This window comes from Monopterus albus, unplaced genomic scaffold (assembly GCF_001952655.1).
Source record: "Monopterus albus unplaced genomic scaffold, M_albus_1.0 scaffold252.1, whole genome shotgun sequence".
Classification (NCBI taxonomy): Eukaryota; Metazoa; Chordata; class Actinopteri; order Synbranchiformes; family Synbranchidae; genus Monopterus; species Monopterus albus.
The window spans coordinates 350891-368811 of record NW_018128132.1 but is presented as its reverse complement, the minus strand read 5'-3'; the positions used below and the strand labels follow the sequence as shown (position 1 = coordinate 368811).

General features: G+C 40.2%; 2 protein-coding genes across 2 annotated transcripts in view; one reads left to right on the top strand and one right to left on the bottom strand.

Annotated features, from left to right (window-relative positions):
* Positions 1-3391: 3391 nt before the first annotated feature.
* Positions 3392-9566, bottom strand: smc3 (structural maintenance of chromosomes 3). The gene is made up of 5 exons (XM_020620998.1): positions 9294-9566; positions 8506-8697; positions 5759-5936; positions 5469-5575; positions 3392-4516 (listed from the first exon to the last, which is right to left on the bottom strand). Exons 1-5 carry the CDS (start codon positions 9543-9545, stop codon positions 4445-4447), a joined length of 801 nt encoding a protein of 266 aa, XP_020476654.1. The 5' UTR covers positions 9546-9566; the 3' UTR covers positions 3392-4444.
* Positions 9567-11375: 1809 nt separating this feature from the next.
* Positions 11376-17921, top strand: part of cusr (Copper-only SOD repeat protein) — a 12919-nt gene continuing 6373 nt past the window's right edge. Inside the window, exons 1-4 of the mRNA XM_020621025.1 lie at positions 11376-11561; positions 11979-13022; positions 15013-17089; positions 17528-17627. Coding sequence (XP_020476681.1) covers positions 12983-13022; positions 15013-17089; positions 17528-17627 — 2217 coding nt within the window. The 5' untranslated portion in view covers positions 11376-11561; positions 11979-12982. The remainder of the gene's footprint in view (positions 11562-11978; positions 13023-15012; positions 17090-17527; positions 17628-17921) is intronic.

Genomic DNA, 17921 nt, shown 5'->3' with positions numbered 1-17921 from the left:
CTGGACTCAAATGAAGGTGTAGAACCATCTCAGGGATGATCAGAAGAAATGGACAGCACCTAAGTTAAATATATGAGTGTCACAGCAAAGGGTCTGAATACTTATGACCATGTGATATTTCAGTTTTTCATATTTAATAAATCTGCAAAAATGTCAAACATTCTGTGTTTTTCTGTCAATATGGGGTGCTGTGTGTACATTAATGAGGAAAAAAATGAACTTAAATGGTTTTAGCATATGGCTGCAATATAACAAAGAGTGAAAAATTTAAGGGGGTCTGAATACTTTCCGTACCCACTGTATGTGTTTCATGTGTCACAGTAGAAAAACCACATGTATAAAAAAATAAAATGAATGATGAACGAATTACATTTAGCTGCTTTAGTTTCAGGGTCCTGGTAATGTGCATGTTAGCTCACTGTAATGGTTTTACTGGGACACTTGAACTCAGTGGACTCATTGTACATGTGATTATTAGCACCTGTTTTGATTTGTCATTTGTCATATTGAGGAAAAACTATGGCCAGACAAAATGTCTTCTGTGAAAAAGGCTTAGGAGGAAACCTGTTAAATATGTCTGATTCCCAACATTTTTGTGGATTTTTGATGTGAACCTGGGTTTATACAAAAATCAAATCAGAATGTTCAGTTTATATTACACACATTTTACACCTATGGGAGGGGAGGAGGATAGTGTGATACACAAGTATATGAAGAAACTGAAATTTGTAGGAGATGAGTTGACATCATGAAGAGACAACAAGAAACTGAAATTTGTAGGAGATGAGTTTGAAAAGACATCATGAAGAGACAACGGCATGAAGCGTAGGTCTTCCTGCTCATCATCTGCCAGCTGACTTGGTGACAGATAGCATGCAGGAATGTTAATGTCTGGCATGCAGGGCAACAGATCTGCTCTCTGCTGGCAGGGCCAGGACACAGAGGGATGAGGTGTGCTGTCAGTATCGCACCAAGCTCACAGGGTGGTGTGTTGACACCCTTTTTTTTTTTTTTTTAAACAGCTGACTTTGAGGTCGGTGCAGTTCACATGCAATGAAATCAGAACAACCGCAGATAATCTGGGTGATGAACTCACAAGCAGCCCACAAAAACAACATGTGTAAAAGGACAGCACACTCATATAACACATGTAAGCTACATACATAATGTGCTTGTTTTTATGTTAGCAGCCGTTTTATTTACACTTGAGCATTTTAGATTTCTGCAGCTGAGATATATCTTAAAACTGGAATGTGTGCTGAATTGCATTTAGATGATTACCTAGCTATGGTAGTTAAATGTGGGCCTGGTACACAATGTGTAAATATAATATGCTGTCTGACCTGGGCTTGTTTTGCTCATCCAGAGGACCTCTGTCATCATTCACCCGCTTTTCTCTTTCTCTTCATTTTTACTTTATTTTTAAAATCCAATTTATGCCTTTTATTGAAAGGTGCGGTACGATCTCAACATCAATAAAAGGGCAAATGTGTAAAAGCCAATAAACAGTGTGTATAACTGCAATGAAGACAAGTGAAGCTCTCATCTAGAACAACACTACTACATTATATTCAGAGGTCTTCCTAATATTCTGACCCTCTCATGTATGCAGCTGGGAGGACAAAAATATAGACACCTCTAAATATAATGTAATCTGACATTTTCAACAAAAATGAAATCTTTTGAGCTTCATAAACACAGATGTTTAAGATGAAAGTGATAGTTATATAGGTGTACCTAATAAAGTGGCCAATGAGTGTATATAAATCATATAAAGCCACATAAATTAGTGTTCTTCTTCACACTATGTAAAAATGTAAATGAAAGTTCCTTAAGGTCTAGATTAATGTGTTTGGCAGAGGAAAAGGAGTGAGATGGGGTGTGATGAAGGGTTGTTGTCCATTTAAGTGTGAATTAGTTGTCGAGGAAGCTGGAGGTGAGCACTGCAGTAGGGAATCTGTGGAACAGTGGTTTCCATTCATACCAGTCATCACCCAAAAAAAACTTCACGCCAGAAATGTATTTGTTTTAAGATCACATCTAACAACAGAACTGGCGTCATACAGTGGATTACAATCCTTATAAAAACCCATTTGTGAGTACTCTGCTTTCAAAGGTTAAAAATCTCTGACGCAAGGAGCGTACTGGTGAACCGAGATGCTCGGGAGGTCTGTGGTATTACAACAAGGAGCCATGAGTCCATCTGAGGAGGTCATGACCTTTCAGAAACGCTGCAAGTGCAAGGTGATGTTACACATGAATGCCGACCACGCCACGTGTGACACATGGGATCTCCCCTGGCACAGGGTAATTCAACAACGATCATTGATACCAAAAACAAAACATAAAAACAAAATACAAGGCAGGTTTAAGGGCTGTGCAATGTGTGCCAGACACTGACCTTGATGCCAGACAGTCACTGACCTCATGTCTAGAGTGATCCGATACTGAATCTAAAGCTGCTGTGGATGGAGTTTCATTCTCCAGAAATGTTAAAATGCCTTACAACTGACAAAATCAGCTTAGTCTGGTGGGAATTAAGTGTAGGTATACACACAATATGAAAATACAGCTACCAAACATGATAAAAAACATGTTGACATCACTTTAAGTAAATAAGTTACTAATATTTATGAATTTACTCAAAGTTGTGTCCATAATATCAACTGTTAGAATGATAGAAATCTTACTTGAAATTATTTAGAAAATACATTTTATAAACGGGACGATATTTATGTATGCATGTATTAAAATAATTTAGCAACATAAATTTGATGGTTAATTTATTTTACATGTTAAAAACTTAATTCTGCTCAAATAATCTATCAAATACACTCACTGGCCACTTTATTAGGTACACCTATACAACACTTCCACCTTAACATTTTTGTTTATGAAGCTCAAAAGGTTTCAGCTTTTGGTGAAACTGTCATAAATGTATAATTCCATTTTATGTTTATTACCAAGGTCATAGTTAAAGGTGTTGTACTGGACGATATTATATTTCAAGGTGTCTAGATTTTTTGTCCTCCCCAGCTACATGCATGAGAAGGTCAGAATATTAGGAACACCTCTGAATATGTTGTTGTCCAGGACAACACCACTGTGTATTACCACCTCAATAATAAATGTAAAATTGAATTTATACAATCATGACAATTTCACCACAAACTGAAACATTGAGCTTCATAAGCACAGACGTTAAGGTGGAAAGGTTGCAATCAATTGCATAAAATTGTACAGGTGTACCTAATATAATGGCCAGTCAGTGTATTTCCCTGAAGTTCCACCTTAATAAGGTGACTACATAAAAATAGTGAAACCATGTGCGGGTGTCAGGTACTGGTGGGACAGCACCACCTACAGGTTCTTATAAATGACATGTAACAGGGCATTTTAAAATCTTTTATTGTTTGTAAAGTTTTCTAGTTACACAAAAAGGGACAAAAACATTTAAAATCCAAAGCTGTAACTAGGTTCAACATATGACGAGTTTAATCCCCAAACAATCCATCCATTTAGAAAAAGGGCAGAAAATTAATTACAGTTTGACTTGATACTGACCTTGTGAATTTCGCCAGGACCCAAACAGATACAATTACCCACTACTGAGTCGATCTGTTTTTAAATATTGAATGAGCAAGCTGCCGATTTCCAAAACTGATTCCTGGTGTTTTGAAATTAAACCATTCATATATTGAAATGACCTAAAAATAGGAAACAACACCGTACAGAAGCAACTATAAAAATTAACAACCTTTAAACACTGAAGCCATGTGGCGATTATGACAAATATGTGTTAGCATTGTTCCATGAATACAAAGAGTATAGATTACAGAGTGAACTCCTTTTATCAAGGGTAGCAACAAAAACTGTTTGAGACCCTCAGAAATGCACCGAGCGCCAACAGTGACAATATGTAAGTTGTATGAAAACTATCTGAACTGTACACAAAGTGATTTGTTTTCTAAGAAGAGCCTGAAGGTTTGTTGCTTTTAAACAAGGTCTCCAGCTCTTCTTGATGCAAACTCCAGATTACAAAAACTCAGCACAAAACACAAATGGTAACGTGCTCTCGTCAGAACTCTCCACAGCTACGTTCCTTTTCTTGACCACTTCCACAGATGCATAGCTATGCAGGAAACTGTGACAAAACAAAACCACATCCTTCTCAACTTTGTAGTTTAATCAGCTTGAAATGATGCCAAAAACTACACATAATTCATTTTAAGGTGGGGCTTTCTGAGTATTTAAAACAACAGTATCCAGGAAAATTCCCACCTTTAGTGAAAGCTGGTTTATTTTTGACACGACTATAAACAGCTGGTGGAGTGAATGAGATATTTCTGACTTTGGGTGCTGTTGTGGAAGGCTCAGAACTACGCAGTGCACTGGAGAGGTGGAGGAGGAGGGAGTGAAGAGGAGGATGAAGAGCTGAAGACTATTAACCATGGGTGGTATCATCCTCCACAAAGTCTTTGGCCTGCTCTGCTGTGATCACGTCGATGTGACTCACCTAAAAACACACACACAGTTAATGACCAATCAATGCCTCCACTTCAACCACACTGTGACTGTTTATGTTATGAAACCTCAAAAACACAAAGGAAAGATGTTCTTTTCACTGAGGCAGCTCAGCAGAAAACAAACCAGGTCTGCTGGGGAAAACGTGATGGGCTCAAAAGAAAACAAACAGGGAAATTAACAGCAGTCACCAGTCGGGCTGAAAATAGTGACTGTCTGTTCGCTATCAACCTTAATTTACAGAGAATAATGATCTGTAAAGATGCAGCTTTCTTTGAAGAACTGTGGAAAACAGGGATTTTAAATGTAATTGCTGATGGTGATAACGAGGAGGAGGAGGATGCACTTGCAGAGAGTGGAGTGGAAGCTGCCCTGTTTTTAACTGAGGTCTGGTGCGGTCTTGGCTTTGACAGCGTCATATGACTAAAGCTGCTGTTGCACTGTTTATTTGCCACACTACACAACTCTCACTACACCCACTTCTGCTCTCACGTCACAGACACAACTGATCTGAGGCTCTTTCAAACACTGAGGCTGTGTTTACATAGACAATACTTGTTAGTAGGTCAAATTCTTTTTGTCCTTCTGAGAAAATAGTTGATAATTAAAAAAAAAAGTTCAAATCCTGATACCACTTTTTTTTTTTTTTAATCAGATGAAGTGTTCTGCTCAGGGGCACTTCAGCAAGGAGCTGGACCCCCAAAAAGTGAAGATGTGGATTATACAGAATAAATAGGAGATCTACAACACACTGTTTACTAACATTTTATTTGCACCTGTAAAACCTAAGGTAAACACAAGTTCAAATTCCTTTCAAAGCTGGATGCTTTGTGCTGTAATAAAACAAGTATATTTAATTTGTGAGAATGCAATGTTAGGATCTTCCACAGTCTGTGTGACAAATACCTGAATGCAGGAATATCTAACAGAAACAGAAGCCTCACCTTGTTTCTGAATTTGACACCATAGAACTTGTCAGCAGACTCGAGTAGCTCAGGCCTGAAGGTAGTGGTGATGAACTGGGCATGGCCTGCCAGCTCAACAATCATGTCTGAAATAGACACACAACACAACAATATTACCTCTTTTCTTATCTGCTAGGGCTGATGAAGTCTATACCTGACCACAAGTTTCAGTGATTCCTGTGAAAAACGAGGCTGTTATATTTAACCGTACAAGATTATATTGGTGTCATTTTTTTACTTTTATTTGATTCCCTTTATTGGCACTTTACCTGAGACAGCCTTCCTGTGCTGGGCATCGAGGGCCTGGTCGATTTCATCAAACAGGTAGAAAGGGGCGGGGTCACACTTCTGGATGGCAAATATCAGAGCCAGAGCCACCAGAGACTTCTGACCTCCAGACAGCTGCTGCATCTCTCTCATCTCACCTTGCTTCCCTGTGAACGACACCTACACAGAATGGAGGGGAGAGGGTCAGACCCGAAGCAGAATCACAAAGACATTTGTTATTTTCCGTTTAACTGGCTTAATTTGATTCGATTCTCAGTTTCGAGCAGACAGATAAACCAACAGATGACAGCTTTGATAATGATGGGTGAGTGAAGAGAATCATGAATAAATCATAGCACGACCAGCTTCACCTCGGCTCTGCTTTGTGGAGATGGATCAGGTGTCCAAGGATAAGTTGTCAGTACTCCAGAAATACACATGCACGTTTCCAAACAAAAACTCAAGGAAACACTCATAAAATAGGGGTAGATGATGACACAAAACGCCTACTGTTCTAGAAAGAAACAACGTGAGACCATGATAAATCTTAATGTGGCTCTATTTGAATGTGGGAAATACATCATGTGAATCAGAAATGTAACAACATGACAATTTAACATCATGACTATAATGACCAAAATTATCAGAACTCTTATAAAAACCTAAACAGGCCCACACTTCAGACTTAGTCTTAGATGAATATGGATGAAAATTCTCCAGAGCGTTGTCTCTCCATCTGTAACTGCATTTCACCATTTTTTCATAGACCCAAACAGGCCCACATTGCATTTGAGAACCTATAGCTACCTTTAGTAGATCCTAGACAGTATTTAACCCTTCAATGGGGGTAGTTTTTCAAAGTGTGGTAATCAACCAAAGTTTTAATGACATTTAAAATTTGAAGGGGTACTACTAACAGTCGGAAATTTCACCATAGTTTACCAAGACGCCCGGTAACCGTTTCATCCCTAATTGCGAATCATCCAGGACCAGAAAAACATCCGACATCACACCTTACTGATGTAAAAATATACAGTCTACAGTGGGGCAAATAAGTATTTGATGCACCGCTGGTTTTTCAAGTTCTCCCACTTACAGAGAATAAACAGATCTGTAATTTTCATCGTAGGTACACCTCAACTGTATGAGACAGAATCTACAAAAAAATCCCAGTAAATCACATTGTTAGATTTTTAAATAATTTATTTCCATTTTATTGCATGAAATAAGTATTTGATCGCCTACCAACCAGCAAGAATTCTGGCTCTCACAGACCTGTTAGTTTGTCTTTAAGAAGTCCTCCTATCCTTAACTCATTGCCTGTATTAATTGCACCTGTTTGAACTCGTTACCTGTATAAAAGACACCTGTCCACACACTCAATCTATCAGACTCCAACTTCTCCACTATAGGCAAGACCAAAGAGCTGTCTAAGGACACTAGGGACAAAACTGTAGACCTGCACAAGGCTGGGATGGGCTACAGGACAATAGGCAAACAGCTTGGTGAGAAGGCAACAACTGTTGGCGCAATTATTAGAAAATGGAAGAAATTCAAGATGACTGTCAATCTCCCTTGGACTGGGGCTCCATGCAACATCTCACCTCGTGGAGTATCAATGATCCTGAGAAAGGTGAGGGATCAGCCTAGAACTACAAGGGAGGAGCTGGTCAATGACCTGAACAGAGCTGGGACCACAGTCTCAGCAGTTACCATTAGTAACACATTACACCGTCATGGCCTAAAATCCTGCAGCGCACGCAAAGTCCCTCTGTTCAAGCCAGCACATGTCCAGGCCCGTCTGAAGTTTACCAAAAAACATCTGGATGATCCAGAGGAGGCATGAGAGAAGGTCATGTGGTCAGATGAGACCAAAATAGAATTTTTTGGTATAAACTCCACTTGCCATGTTTGGAGGAAGAAGAAAGAGGAGTACAATCCCAAGAACACCATCCCAAACGTGAAGCATGGGGGTGGAAACATCATGCTTTGGGGGTGCTTTTCTGCAAAGGGGACAGGACGACTGCACCGTATTGAGGAGAGGATGGATGGGGCCATGTATTGTGAGATTTTGGGCAACAACCCCCTTCCCTCAATAAGAGCATTGAAGATGGGTCGTGGCTGGGTCTTCCAGCATGACAATGACCCCAAACACACAGCCAGGGCAACTAAGGAGTGGCTCTGCAAGAAGCATTTCAAGGTCCTGGAGTGGCCTAGCCAGTCTCCAGACCTGTACCCAATAGAAAATCTATGGAGGGAGCTGAAACTCCGTGTTGCCCAGCGACAGCCCCAAAACCTGAGAAATCTGGAGAAGACCTGTATGGAGGAGTGGGCCAAAGTCCCTGCTGCAGTGTGTGCAAACCTGGTCAAGAACTACAGGAAACGTCTGACCTCTGTAATTGTAAACAAAGGTTTCGGTACCAAATATTAAGTTCTATTTTTCTATTGTATCAAATACTTATTTCATGCAATAAAATGGAAATACATTTTTTAAAGATCTAACAATGTGATTTTCTGGAATTTTTTGTAGATTCTGTCTCTCACAGTTGAGGTGTACCTACGATGAAAAGTTACAGATCTGTCCATTCCCTGTAAGTGGAAGAACTTGAAAAATCGGCGGTGTATCAAATACTTATTTGCCCCACTGTATGTTAATATCAAATGCATATCTTGGTGTGAGTTAGAGATGGCATTCAAAGGCTACTGAAAATGGCAGCATGGATAAAACTCAACTCGGTGAATAACTCACCCTGATGCCGACTCCAGTGAACTGGTCCACTGAAGGAACGCTGCTCTGTGACCCAGAGCCTCTCTCGCTGTCTGCACCGCCCTCTCCCTCATCCTGAGACTGGCTGCCTTCAGCATCACCCTTCTTCATCACCAACGTAGCTTTACCGCCTGGCACCAGCTTCTGGAAAACCTCGCTGAAGTTCTTTGACACCTGAGGGAGAAAACACATGGCAAGAAGAGCCACATTATTAGTCATGTTGACTCAGATGTTATTGGAATCCAACTACTGTGAGGAGGAGAGATTTCTAAAAGCACAAAGAGTTGAAAAAAAATGATTGTCTTAAACTACAAAAAGCTAACAACATGAACTAGTGCATTTGTGATTTAAATTCAATACAATCATTCATTTAGTTTTCACTAGCAGTTCACCTGTCAGGCTATTAATGTGACAATATGGATGTCTAGAAAAGACAGATATGGTGGTACCTCTATTATTCAACAGTACAGTGAATGCTGTCACTGACACAGGACAAACATGCTTCTGCCTGGTAAATTCTCAAATGCCGAGAAGCCAGTGTACATACACAAAACACCTGGTATAATCAGGTATAACAAACTGCTATAGCACTAAGATGATAACTACTGACATACCATCTCACCACTATCATCATCATCCAACAAAACTAGGTCTGACTGGTTAAACAGACTTCCCAATATTCACTATGGAGCCTTGCAACTGATATCAAGACACAAACTCAGTGTGTGTACCCCCTAGATGCGTTGATCAGAGCCCAACATGCCACGTACCTGTTTGAAGGTGAGCTGGATGGCCTCGTACTTGCGCAGCTCCAAGACGTTCATGAGCTCCATGATGGATTTGTAGCCACGGTCCAGCTCATCCTGACGTTTGATTAGCTTTTCCTTCTGCTCAGAAAAGTTGACAAACTGGTCCAGAGCCTTCTTGTTGACATGACTGTACTTCTTGAGCTCAGTGTTGCACTGCTCCAGTTTTCGGAACAACTGTTGAAAGGAGGAAAAAAGACAAGAATTAAATATCATTGGCTCCAGGTAAAGTCGGACTGGCAGTCTGTCTGTAACTTTTAAAAATTACTTTTCATAAGAGGCTTATTTTCAGAGCCTCATCTATGTGTGTTAGCATATTAATGATGATTTTTATATTTATTTATTCATTTAATCCTTAGCTATAACAGTAAAAATGATTTGTTTTTCTAAAAGGCTGCTATACATAATTTAATCCCTTTTACTTTTTGTGATAATGGAAGCTTTACAACACATTTCAACTTTAGAATAATTTAAAGCATACACATACAGACCTTTGACAAACCGCTGTCACATTGACTTATTGTGTCTTACTGAAACATGGTTACAGCAGGAAGAATATGTCAGCCTAAATGAATCCGCCTAGTCACAGTAAATGTCACATTCCTTGAAACACAGGCCGAGGTGGTGGCGTGGCAGCGATCTTTGACTCAAGCCTATTAATCAGCCCTAGACCTAAATATAGTTATAACTCATTTGAAAGTCTCACCCTGAGTCTCTCACACCCAAACTGGAAAACTCAAACTACTTGTTTGTTATTGCATACCATCCATGATGCTCCGTGGACATTCGTTTGGAGCTACGACTCTTGCGAACTGTCACCCAGTGAGATCGCGGCTGCTCGGGAAGCTGTGGGGGGCGGCTAGTTTGGGCTAAGTTACGTCTAGGAGGCTCCACACCGGCTACATGGGCATAGCTAGCTGGCCTATTCTCCATGGTGTGGAGCTGCGCTTCTAAGTCTGTGAGCCTCACCTCCAATGCTGCTAGCATTTGACATTTATTACAAGTACCATTATCGCTAAAGGAGGCAGAGGAATAACTGAACATGTGACATTCCGAGCAAGAGAAAGGAGGAGAGGAAGAGGGGGAAGCCATTGCTCTCGATGAAGCTACTAGCTTAGCTAGCTTCTAAACTAGCCGACCTAAAGTAGCAAGTTAAATTTGGTAGTTAGCAAGAACTTCTGCAAAACGAGTGCTTTAAGTGGTGCAAGCGTATGTTGTCACTCAAAAATTCAGATGAACCTAGAATATAGTGAGTTTAATTCCTAAACAATCTGGAAGCAAGCACAACGCAGTGCAAATACAGAAAACAGGAAATGAGTACGGTTTACCGCAGGAAACAGCAGTCCGTCAAAGGTTCCGCATCCAAACTTGTCCAGTTTAATGAGCTCTCAGCTCATTAAATGTAAAGCATATTTATAATATAGTTTATATTTTGACAAACAATGTAAATTCATTTATAGCATTATTTATCCTTTCCTCGAGGGACTCCAACAAGGAAAGACTGGGCCCACCACTTCAGCTGTGCCGTTTGGTTATGTGGATCTCTGCAGAGTTCTTTAGCTCGATGTAGCAGCCAGGATGAGCTTTATAATGTTCTCTGTTAAAACGTGTTATGTATTAGATATTTTTGTTTATTTTATGTAATGTCCATTTGGAATAGCGTTGTGTAAATACTTTTGTTTGGGAAACTCAGATGTCCGAGTTTTCCACGTGTCCTTAAACGCACCGTGCATTCGTGGATCGTGGACTTTTGAGAGTGCGGAAACACTCTCAAAAATCCGTGTGTGCGCGGAAGGTGATTCGTGTGTGTTAGACGATCCACGCATGCGTAGGTAACAATGTGTACGTACTTTCTAAAGAACAGCACACGAAAAATCGATTTTAAGCATTTGTAAAATGTGTTTTACGTGCAGTTTGTACAGCATGCATTTGTGAACAGCATGACACACACAAATCGCTTTATACGTGCAGATTGCGCAGCACGCATTTGTGAACCTCATGACACACACACACACACACACACACACAAATCGCTTGTTACAGACAAAACGTTAAACACGCATTTGTAACATTTTTGATAGTGTTTTATCTCCATAGAGCTTGAGCATTGGGATCTTTATCCCGACAGTCCACCTCACCAGAGAAGAGAAGTTTGTGGTCTGTGATCTGTGAGACAGGTGTGCAAGATGGTGAAGAAGGCCTCATTAGTGTTAACCACTCCACCTGGGTCAGGTAAACTGTCGATGTTATCTGTACACATGTACTGCTCAAACCGGTATCCCCAGTGCATCATCTGTTCTGTACACATGTAATGCTCAAACCGGTATCCCCAGTGCATCATCTGTTCTGTACACATGTAATGCTCAAACCGGTATCCCCAGTGCATCATCTGTTCTGTACACATGTAATGCTCAAACCGGTATCCCCAGTGCATCATCTCTTCATGCCTCTCAGTGTGGTTCTCACGTTCCAGCTCCTGTTGCAATCAGTGATCTAAACCAGCACAGTGAAGGACATCACCCACTTTATAGGCCCTCCACTATGTGTACAGTAAATAGCTGCATGGCCTACTCCAAACAGCTCAAAATGATGGGCCACTGGGCTGCTGTTCTTAGACTCAATTTTTTTTCCTCTCTTTTTCCCCCTCAGCTCTGTTACAAGGAGAGCTGAGGCATATTCCGTGAGATGAAAGAGGAAGAGGCAGATATAGGGTCTAAAAGGGGAAGGAAAAGAATGAACCCTGGAACCACAACATGCTACAGCGAGCAGCTAAACAAACCTGAAACTATGAAGCTTGATCATAGACACTACTTCTGCAGTTGGTTTGGCTAAATCTTTGGCTTGATCAGTTACTGTTGCGTGTTTTATTGTTATTATTTTTTAATGTCTTTTAGGAAGATGTTTCATATTGCTCTGCTGCTGGCCATTGTCATCAGTGTGAACATGTTTCATGCATGTTTAATTCCTGCCTGAAAACCAAATTTAGAGATATTTTGGATAATAATGAAAGTAAAGTTGAAGCATTTAATAAAAAGTTATTGAAATTCAGTGTTATATTCATAACACATTTTACCACAGAAGGCCTTTTAAAGCCCTGCCTTACTTTACAATATAAATGACTAAAGTACAGTCTTACCTTGCTAAGCATAAAGCCTACCAACAGAGCTTCATCACAAGACTGATGTGTTGCTGTATTAAATGATATAAAATATGTGCTCTTGGCACCACTAGGTTTTTCCTTTACACTTTGAGCTGTTTGAGCCCAGCAGAACACGTGAGCATATGAACATTTATTCAACAAGTGCTTTCTGTTTACTTGTATTTTGACTCAAGTTGAGTATGTGAGTCACACCAGAGACAGGCCACCTCCCCATTTCAATGGTGCAAAATGTTATTCCTTCCCCCCTCCATCAGACAGTGTCACCCTATTGGCCAATCACTGGGTGACACAAGCAGCTGAAAAATTGAAGGACACGGGAGGCTGCACACTTCTGGAAAAACAGTGACACACACACTCCATCACTGAACATCTTATGCTATAACTGAGTTGTTCTTTCTTTTGACTGCACCAACAGTTAGGATTCATACGACTGCTGTGAAGTTTTAATTCTAACATACATCTTTTCATTGCTGACTTGCTCATATCTGCCACCATGTGCCTTCTGACAGCTGCCCTGTTGTTTTCTTTACTTGGTGAGTATTTTGTATTTAGCTTGGTCAGAGTGTTATGTGATTTATGTAATTTTTAGACTATGTGCCACGGAGGACAAAGGGGGTGGAGAGAGTGTGGTTAATGTTGTGTTTAATAATGACATCAGCTGCTCTTTTGGTCTGTTGGTGGGAAAACCTGTTTCTCAGTATGGCCAAAGACTGCTTTTGTAGTTATGACTGATTATCTGTCCTAATAGTGTTTGCCTTGTTTAGAAATAGACTGTGCAGTAGTTATACCAGAAGGTCAGTGTTACTGATGAAAACTTAGCATTTTGCTGTAGGTTTTTGTGTGTGTGTTAGTACTTATTCTGTTTCTACAACCAGAGTACATTAAATGTGCACAGCTTTAACATGTAGAATCTGACAATAGCAAACCAATTCACTTGTACCCTATTTATGACATTCTGCATTTGCTAGTACTCAGTGATTTGATCAGAATTCAAAATCAAGAAAATAATTTTAGACCTGTGCTGTAGTCACACTGTGGAAGTAACATTTCTTCTATCGGCTCTCACCTTAAATGTCAGAAAGGAAATAAATGAAGTGAAAGTAGATACTATACACTGTCCACAACAGAAACTATAAGTACAACTGAATTAAAAACTATTTCCAATAATAAGCAGCACAACCTAAGTGCTTTTATGCTTTAAAAAAAAAAAGATGTTATGACTGTAATAGTCTTTATTTGTCTGAATTCCTCACTTACACCTAAGCAGTTGCACACAAAAAAATGCATACTCAATATTTATATTAAAAGTGTATTCAAAAACACTAGCTTCCTGATACAAACAGTTTTGAACCTTTCCATTAATTTTTGAACCCCAGACTTTTACACCGAACCTTCAAACTTTAAACCAGTTTCCACCTTTTTTACTTTATTATATAAGAATAGAATGATCCCACACCAGTTTGACTGGCATTTCAACTTCTATCAGATTTCAAATGATTCAACTGCACATTTTCATGAGCGAGCACACATGTAAATTTCCTACTAAAAGGTTTTGCCTTTTCTACTTTGGCAGCAGTCCAAGAGTTAGCAGACAGTACCTGCTGTATGCTTAGCTGGAGGCATCATTTTGCAAGATCTGTGTAAATGGATACGCTAATAGCTGTGTGGGCAGTATTATATGGATGAATATTTCTTAAACCAGAATGTAGTTTACAAAACGCTGTGTACAGTACATTGTGATAGTTAATCCTCACTGCAGCTTCCACATGTGTGGACATATTTATGTATATCATTTGAATTTATGGTGCATTTTAATGTTTAAGATGATATGAGATTAAACTTCTGTATAAAATGGAACTGAAGAAGGTAAAGTCACAAGCACAACTCAAAAATGGAACTAATAAACAGACTATAACCACTTATAATAAAGTAATAATATGTCATTCTTATTATTTATTATACAATAAATAATTGGATAGAAACTAAAAAAGATGTCCTTGTACATGTGGCCTTCTCTGTGTGTATGCATTTCTATGTGAGCACAAAAATTGGTCTCACAATATCAATACTGTAGGATTCAGTTTACATCCAATACTGATACACAATTCATTTAGTGTGCCAAAAAGTATATGTGTCCTTGAATGCTCTAGCCACCCATCCATCCATCCATTATCTATACCGGTTACTGTGTTAGACACAAATTATTATTGCAATCACTGTAGCAGTGTTTTTAATGTCTTAAAATATTGTTCGGAGGAGATCTGTAGTGTTTTAAACCAATAATGAGAACCTTTTCTGAACTTTAGGCAGGTTTTAATGATCTAAAATCAATCCTACAGCAATATTATATATTGCTCATATTACAGAAATATTACTTAAAAAAATGGCAATTGAAAATTTAAAAAATGTAAATTAGGTATTTGCAGGACAGTAAGTTGTCTGTTTGATGAGGTGGGTTGTATAGGAACAAGTGCAGGAGCCCAGATTACTGCATTCAGATTACTTCTTGTCCTCCTTTTGCAGGTTCCTATTCTTGTGCTCAGTTTCTGGCACCTCTAAACATGGGAGGAGTCACAGGGCAAGTGAAATTTGACTCCACCTCCCAGACAGCCGAGGTCAACGTGTCTGGTGCTGAAACCTGCGGTTTACTTAACTTTTCCCTCAGCGAGTTCCCCGTCATGTATGGCCATTTTGCTCAGCCTTGTTCAGAAGCAAATATCGGCCCCAGTGTCTTCACCTTCACAGCTGCTTCAGCTTCCACTGTCAATGTGTCACACATCTTTCAACAAAGATCAAACCTGGATGACTTCTCACTGGCTTTATTGACATGTTCGGGCATTAAAGTATGCACAGTTATAAGTCAAGGTCAAACACTCTTGACTCGTCAGGTTAGGTTTACCGGACCCATCGCGGGTAATGTTTACATTCGTATTAACACAGGACAGACCAACCTCAGGCTTCTTGCAGATCTAGTTACAATCGGTCAGGTCAATGCCTTGCAAACAAATGTCACTCTTTTTGGATCTATGAGCACTGCAGAAAGCTGTGCTGTCCTACTTGGAAGCCTGAACGCCTCATCTTTGACCAGTCTGGGTACAGTAAAGGTTGGAACTCCTTTACAACCTCAGAAGTCTCGTCTGGACCTCGACAGCCTCAGCATCAACAACAGCTTTCTTCTTTTCTTCACTGGGTCAAGTTACAAGTGTGCTCAAATGTATAACCTGCCAGAGAAACAGGTGGCCGCTGTTGTGAATATGAGAGGCATCAAGGGATACTTTAGTTTCCATCAAGCATCCCCTTTTGATGTAACAGAGTTGAGGGTGAACCTGACTAACCTACAGAGCAAAGTCGGCCCCTACCACGTCCATTTTTTTCCTGTCCCCTCAGTCAAGCCGCCTCCATCAAGCTTGTGCTCAAACGATAATGTGGGTGGCCACTGGAACCCATTTGGCATCAACACGACTGTTCCAACATACCCAAAAGTGCCTGGTTCAACACACGACATGTATGAGATTGGTGACCTCAGTGCCAAGCATATGTCCCTTGGTGGTCAAACCAAAGTAGACATGGTGTTCAAGGACTTCAACCTCCCTCTGTATGGACAGAACAGCATTGTAGGTCGCTCAGTTGTGATTCACCAAACAGATGGCACCAGATATGCTTGTGCTAGCATCAGCTATCCTGGTACAGTGATTGTAGCCAGAGCCACTTTTCAGAGCCCTGTGGTTGGTAACATCTGGTTCACCCAGCTGGAGAACAGCCCTCTGTCTGATGTATCCATCTTCATGGATCTGTCATATGGAAATCTCACAATGACACCAACCAGAAACCACAAGTGGCATGTTCATTCTTACCCCATTAGCTCAGAAAGGGATGATGATGAAAAGAGCTGCAGCACAACAGAAGGACACTGGAATCCCTTTAACATTAGTACAGAAGACAGCAGCTATGCCCTCCACTGTAGTCCATCTAGTCCCTTATCCTGTGAGGTGGGTGACCTGTCCAGCAAGCACAGCACCATCAACCTTGGCACCAAAGTGGGCGGAGTGGAAGCAAAAAACTTCTTCACTGATGTCACTTCCTGGTTGCCTGGGTCAGGCATTATTGGTCGTTCTGTGGTCATCCATCAACCAGAAAAAGGAGCGCCAAGGATTGCTTGTGCCAATGTTACAGTGGTACGAGTCCCCAAAGCTAGCCTAAGTATCTGGTTTGGCACAGATATGTCCAGTGGCCAGGTGCGGTTCTCCCAGGCAGTCCCACAAGGCCCCACAACTATAAACGTATCCCTGATGAACTTAAACTCATTAGCTGGGGGTTACCATGTTCACTTACTCTCCATCAAAAATGGCAGTGTAGACCCCTGTTCTAATGCAAATATCCTGGGTCACTTCAACCCCTTAGCCTGGAACATATCAAACTCCCCACCACCAGGAACAGGCACTGTGGACCAGTATGAGATTGGAGACATTAGTGGGAAGTTTGGAACGCTGAATGGCCTCAACCAATCCGAGGCTGTATACATGGACCCTGATATGCCATTAACTGGACCATACAGCATAATGGGAAGGTCACTGGTGATTCACTACACCAATGGATCAAGGTGAGAACCTGCTTGTGTTTGTTAGAGAAACAGAAACTAACAGAGAGAATCAAAGTGAAACAGAGAAGAAGATCTGAGAAATACACACCAGATGACTACAGCTTCATATATCTGCTAAAGAAACAGTGAGCACTGTAACTATGCTGGAACCACAGATTCTTATCCTAGGATATGAATGCCATAGTAAGAGACTCACCCAGTCTGTTGAGGGTAATTATTGTATAGGCTGTCATGGATATCAAGTCACATTGTCCTAAGATTATGTATTATAATACAGATAATTTTCCTTATTCATTGAGAATGACTCAGCAAAGTATTGTGCAGTAGAAAATCCTGTGGTTAACCCTGTGGTTAACCCTGCAGATTTGGATATGATTTGCTCAACTTGTTTGTGTGTATTTGTGCATGTCTATGCCTGTGTGTGTATTTTCTCTGCAGAATGAAGTGTGCCAACATCTTAGCTGACAGAGATATAGATGGACAATGGATTATTGCAAAAGCTGTTTTCAACAGTACAGTGTCTGGGACAATTCGACTGGTAAGAACCAACAAGAGACAGTCTTTTGTACCAATGTTAATACATGCAGTTGCATGTAAATTGCATCTCAACATCAGTAATCTTAAATCAGCTGTGTAAGAACCAACAAGAGACAGTCTTTTGCACCAATGTTAATACATGCAGTTACATGTAAATTGCATCTCAACATTAGTAATCTTAAATCAGCTGCTCAGTGTTTATTGCACATGATCATATTGCTAAACTTTGCCATAGTGTAAAATATAAAAACATTTTATAGGCATGAGAAAAAGCAAGGTGAATTTTACTACAGTA

What these genes read in the sequence shown, in the direction of transcription:
- smc3 (XM_020620998.1), bottom strand. Translation starts at nt 9,545, where the DNA reads ATGATATTTAATTCTTGTCTTTTTTCCTCCTTTCAACAGTTGTTCCGA. An exon ending in GCACAGGAAGGCTGTCTCAG is followed by an intron (nt 5,576 to 5,758) that starts GTAAAGTGCCAA and finishes TGTCTATTTCAG; the next exon opens with ACATGATTGTTGAGCTGGCA. An exon ending in GTGTCAAATTCAGAAACAAG is followed by an intron (nt 4,517 to 5,468) that starts GTGAGGCTTCTG and finishes GTGTGTTTTTAG; the next exon opens with GTGAGTCACATCGACGTGAT.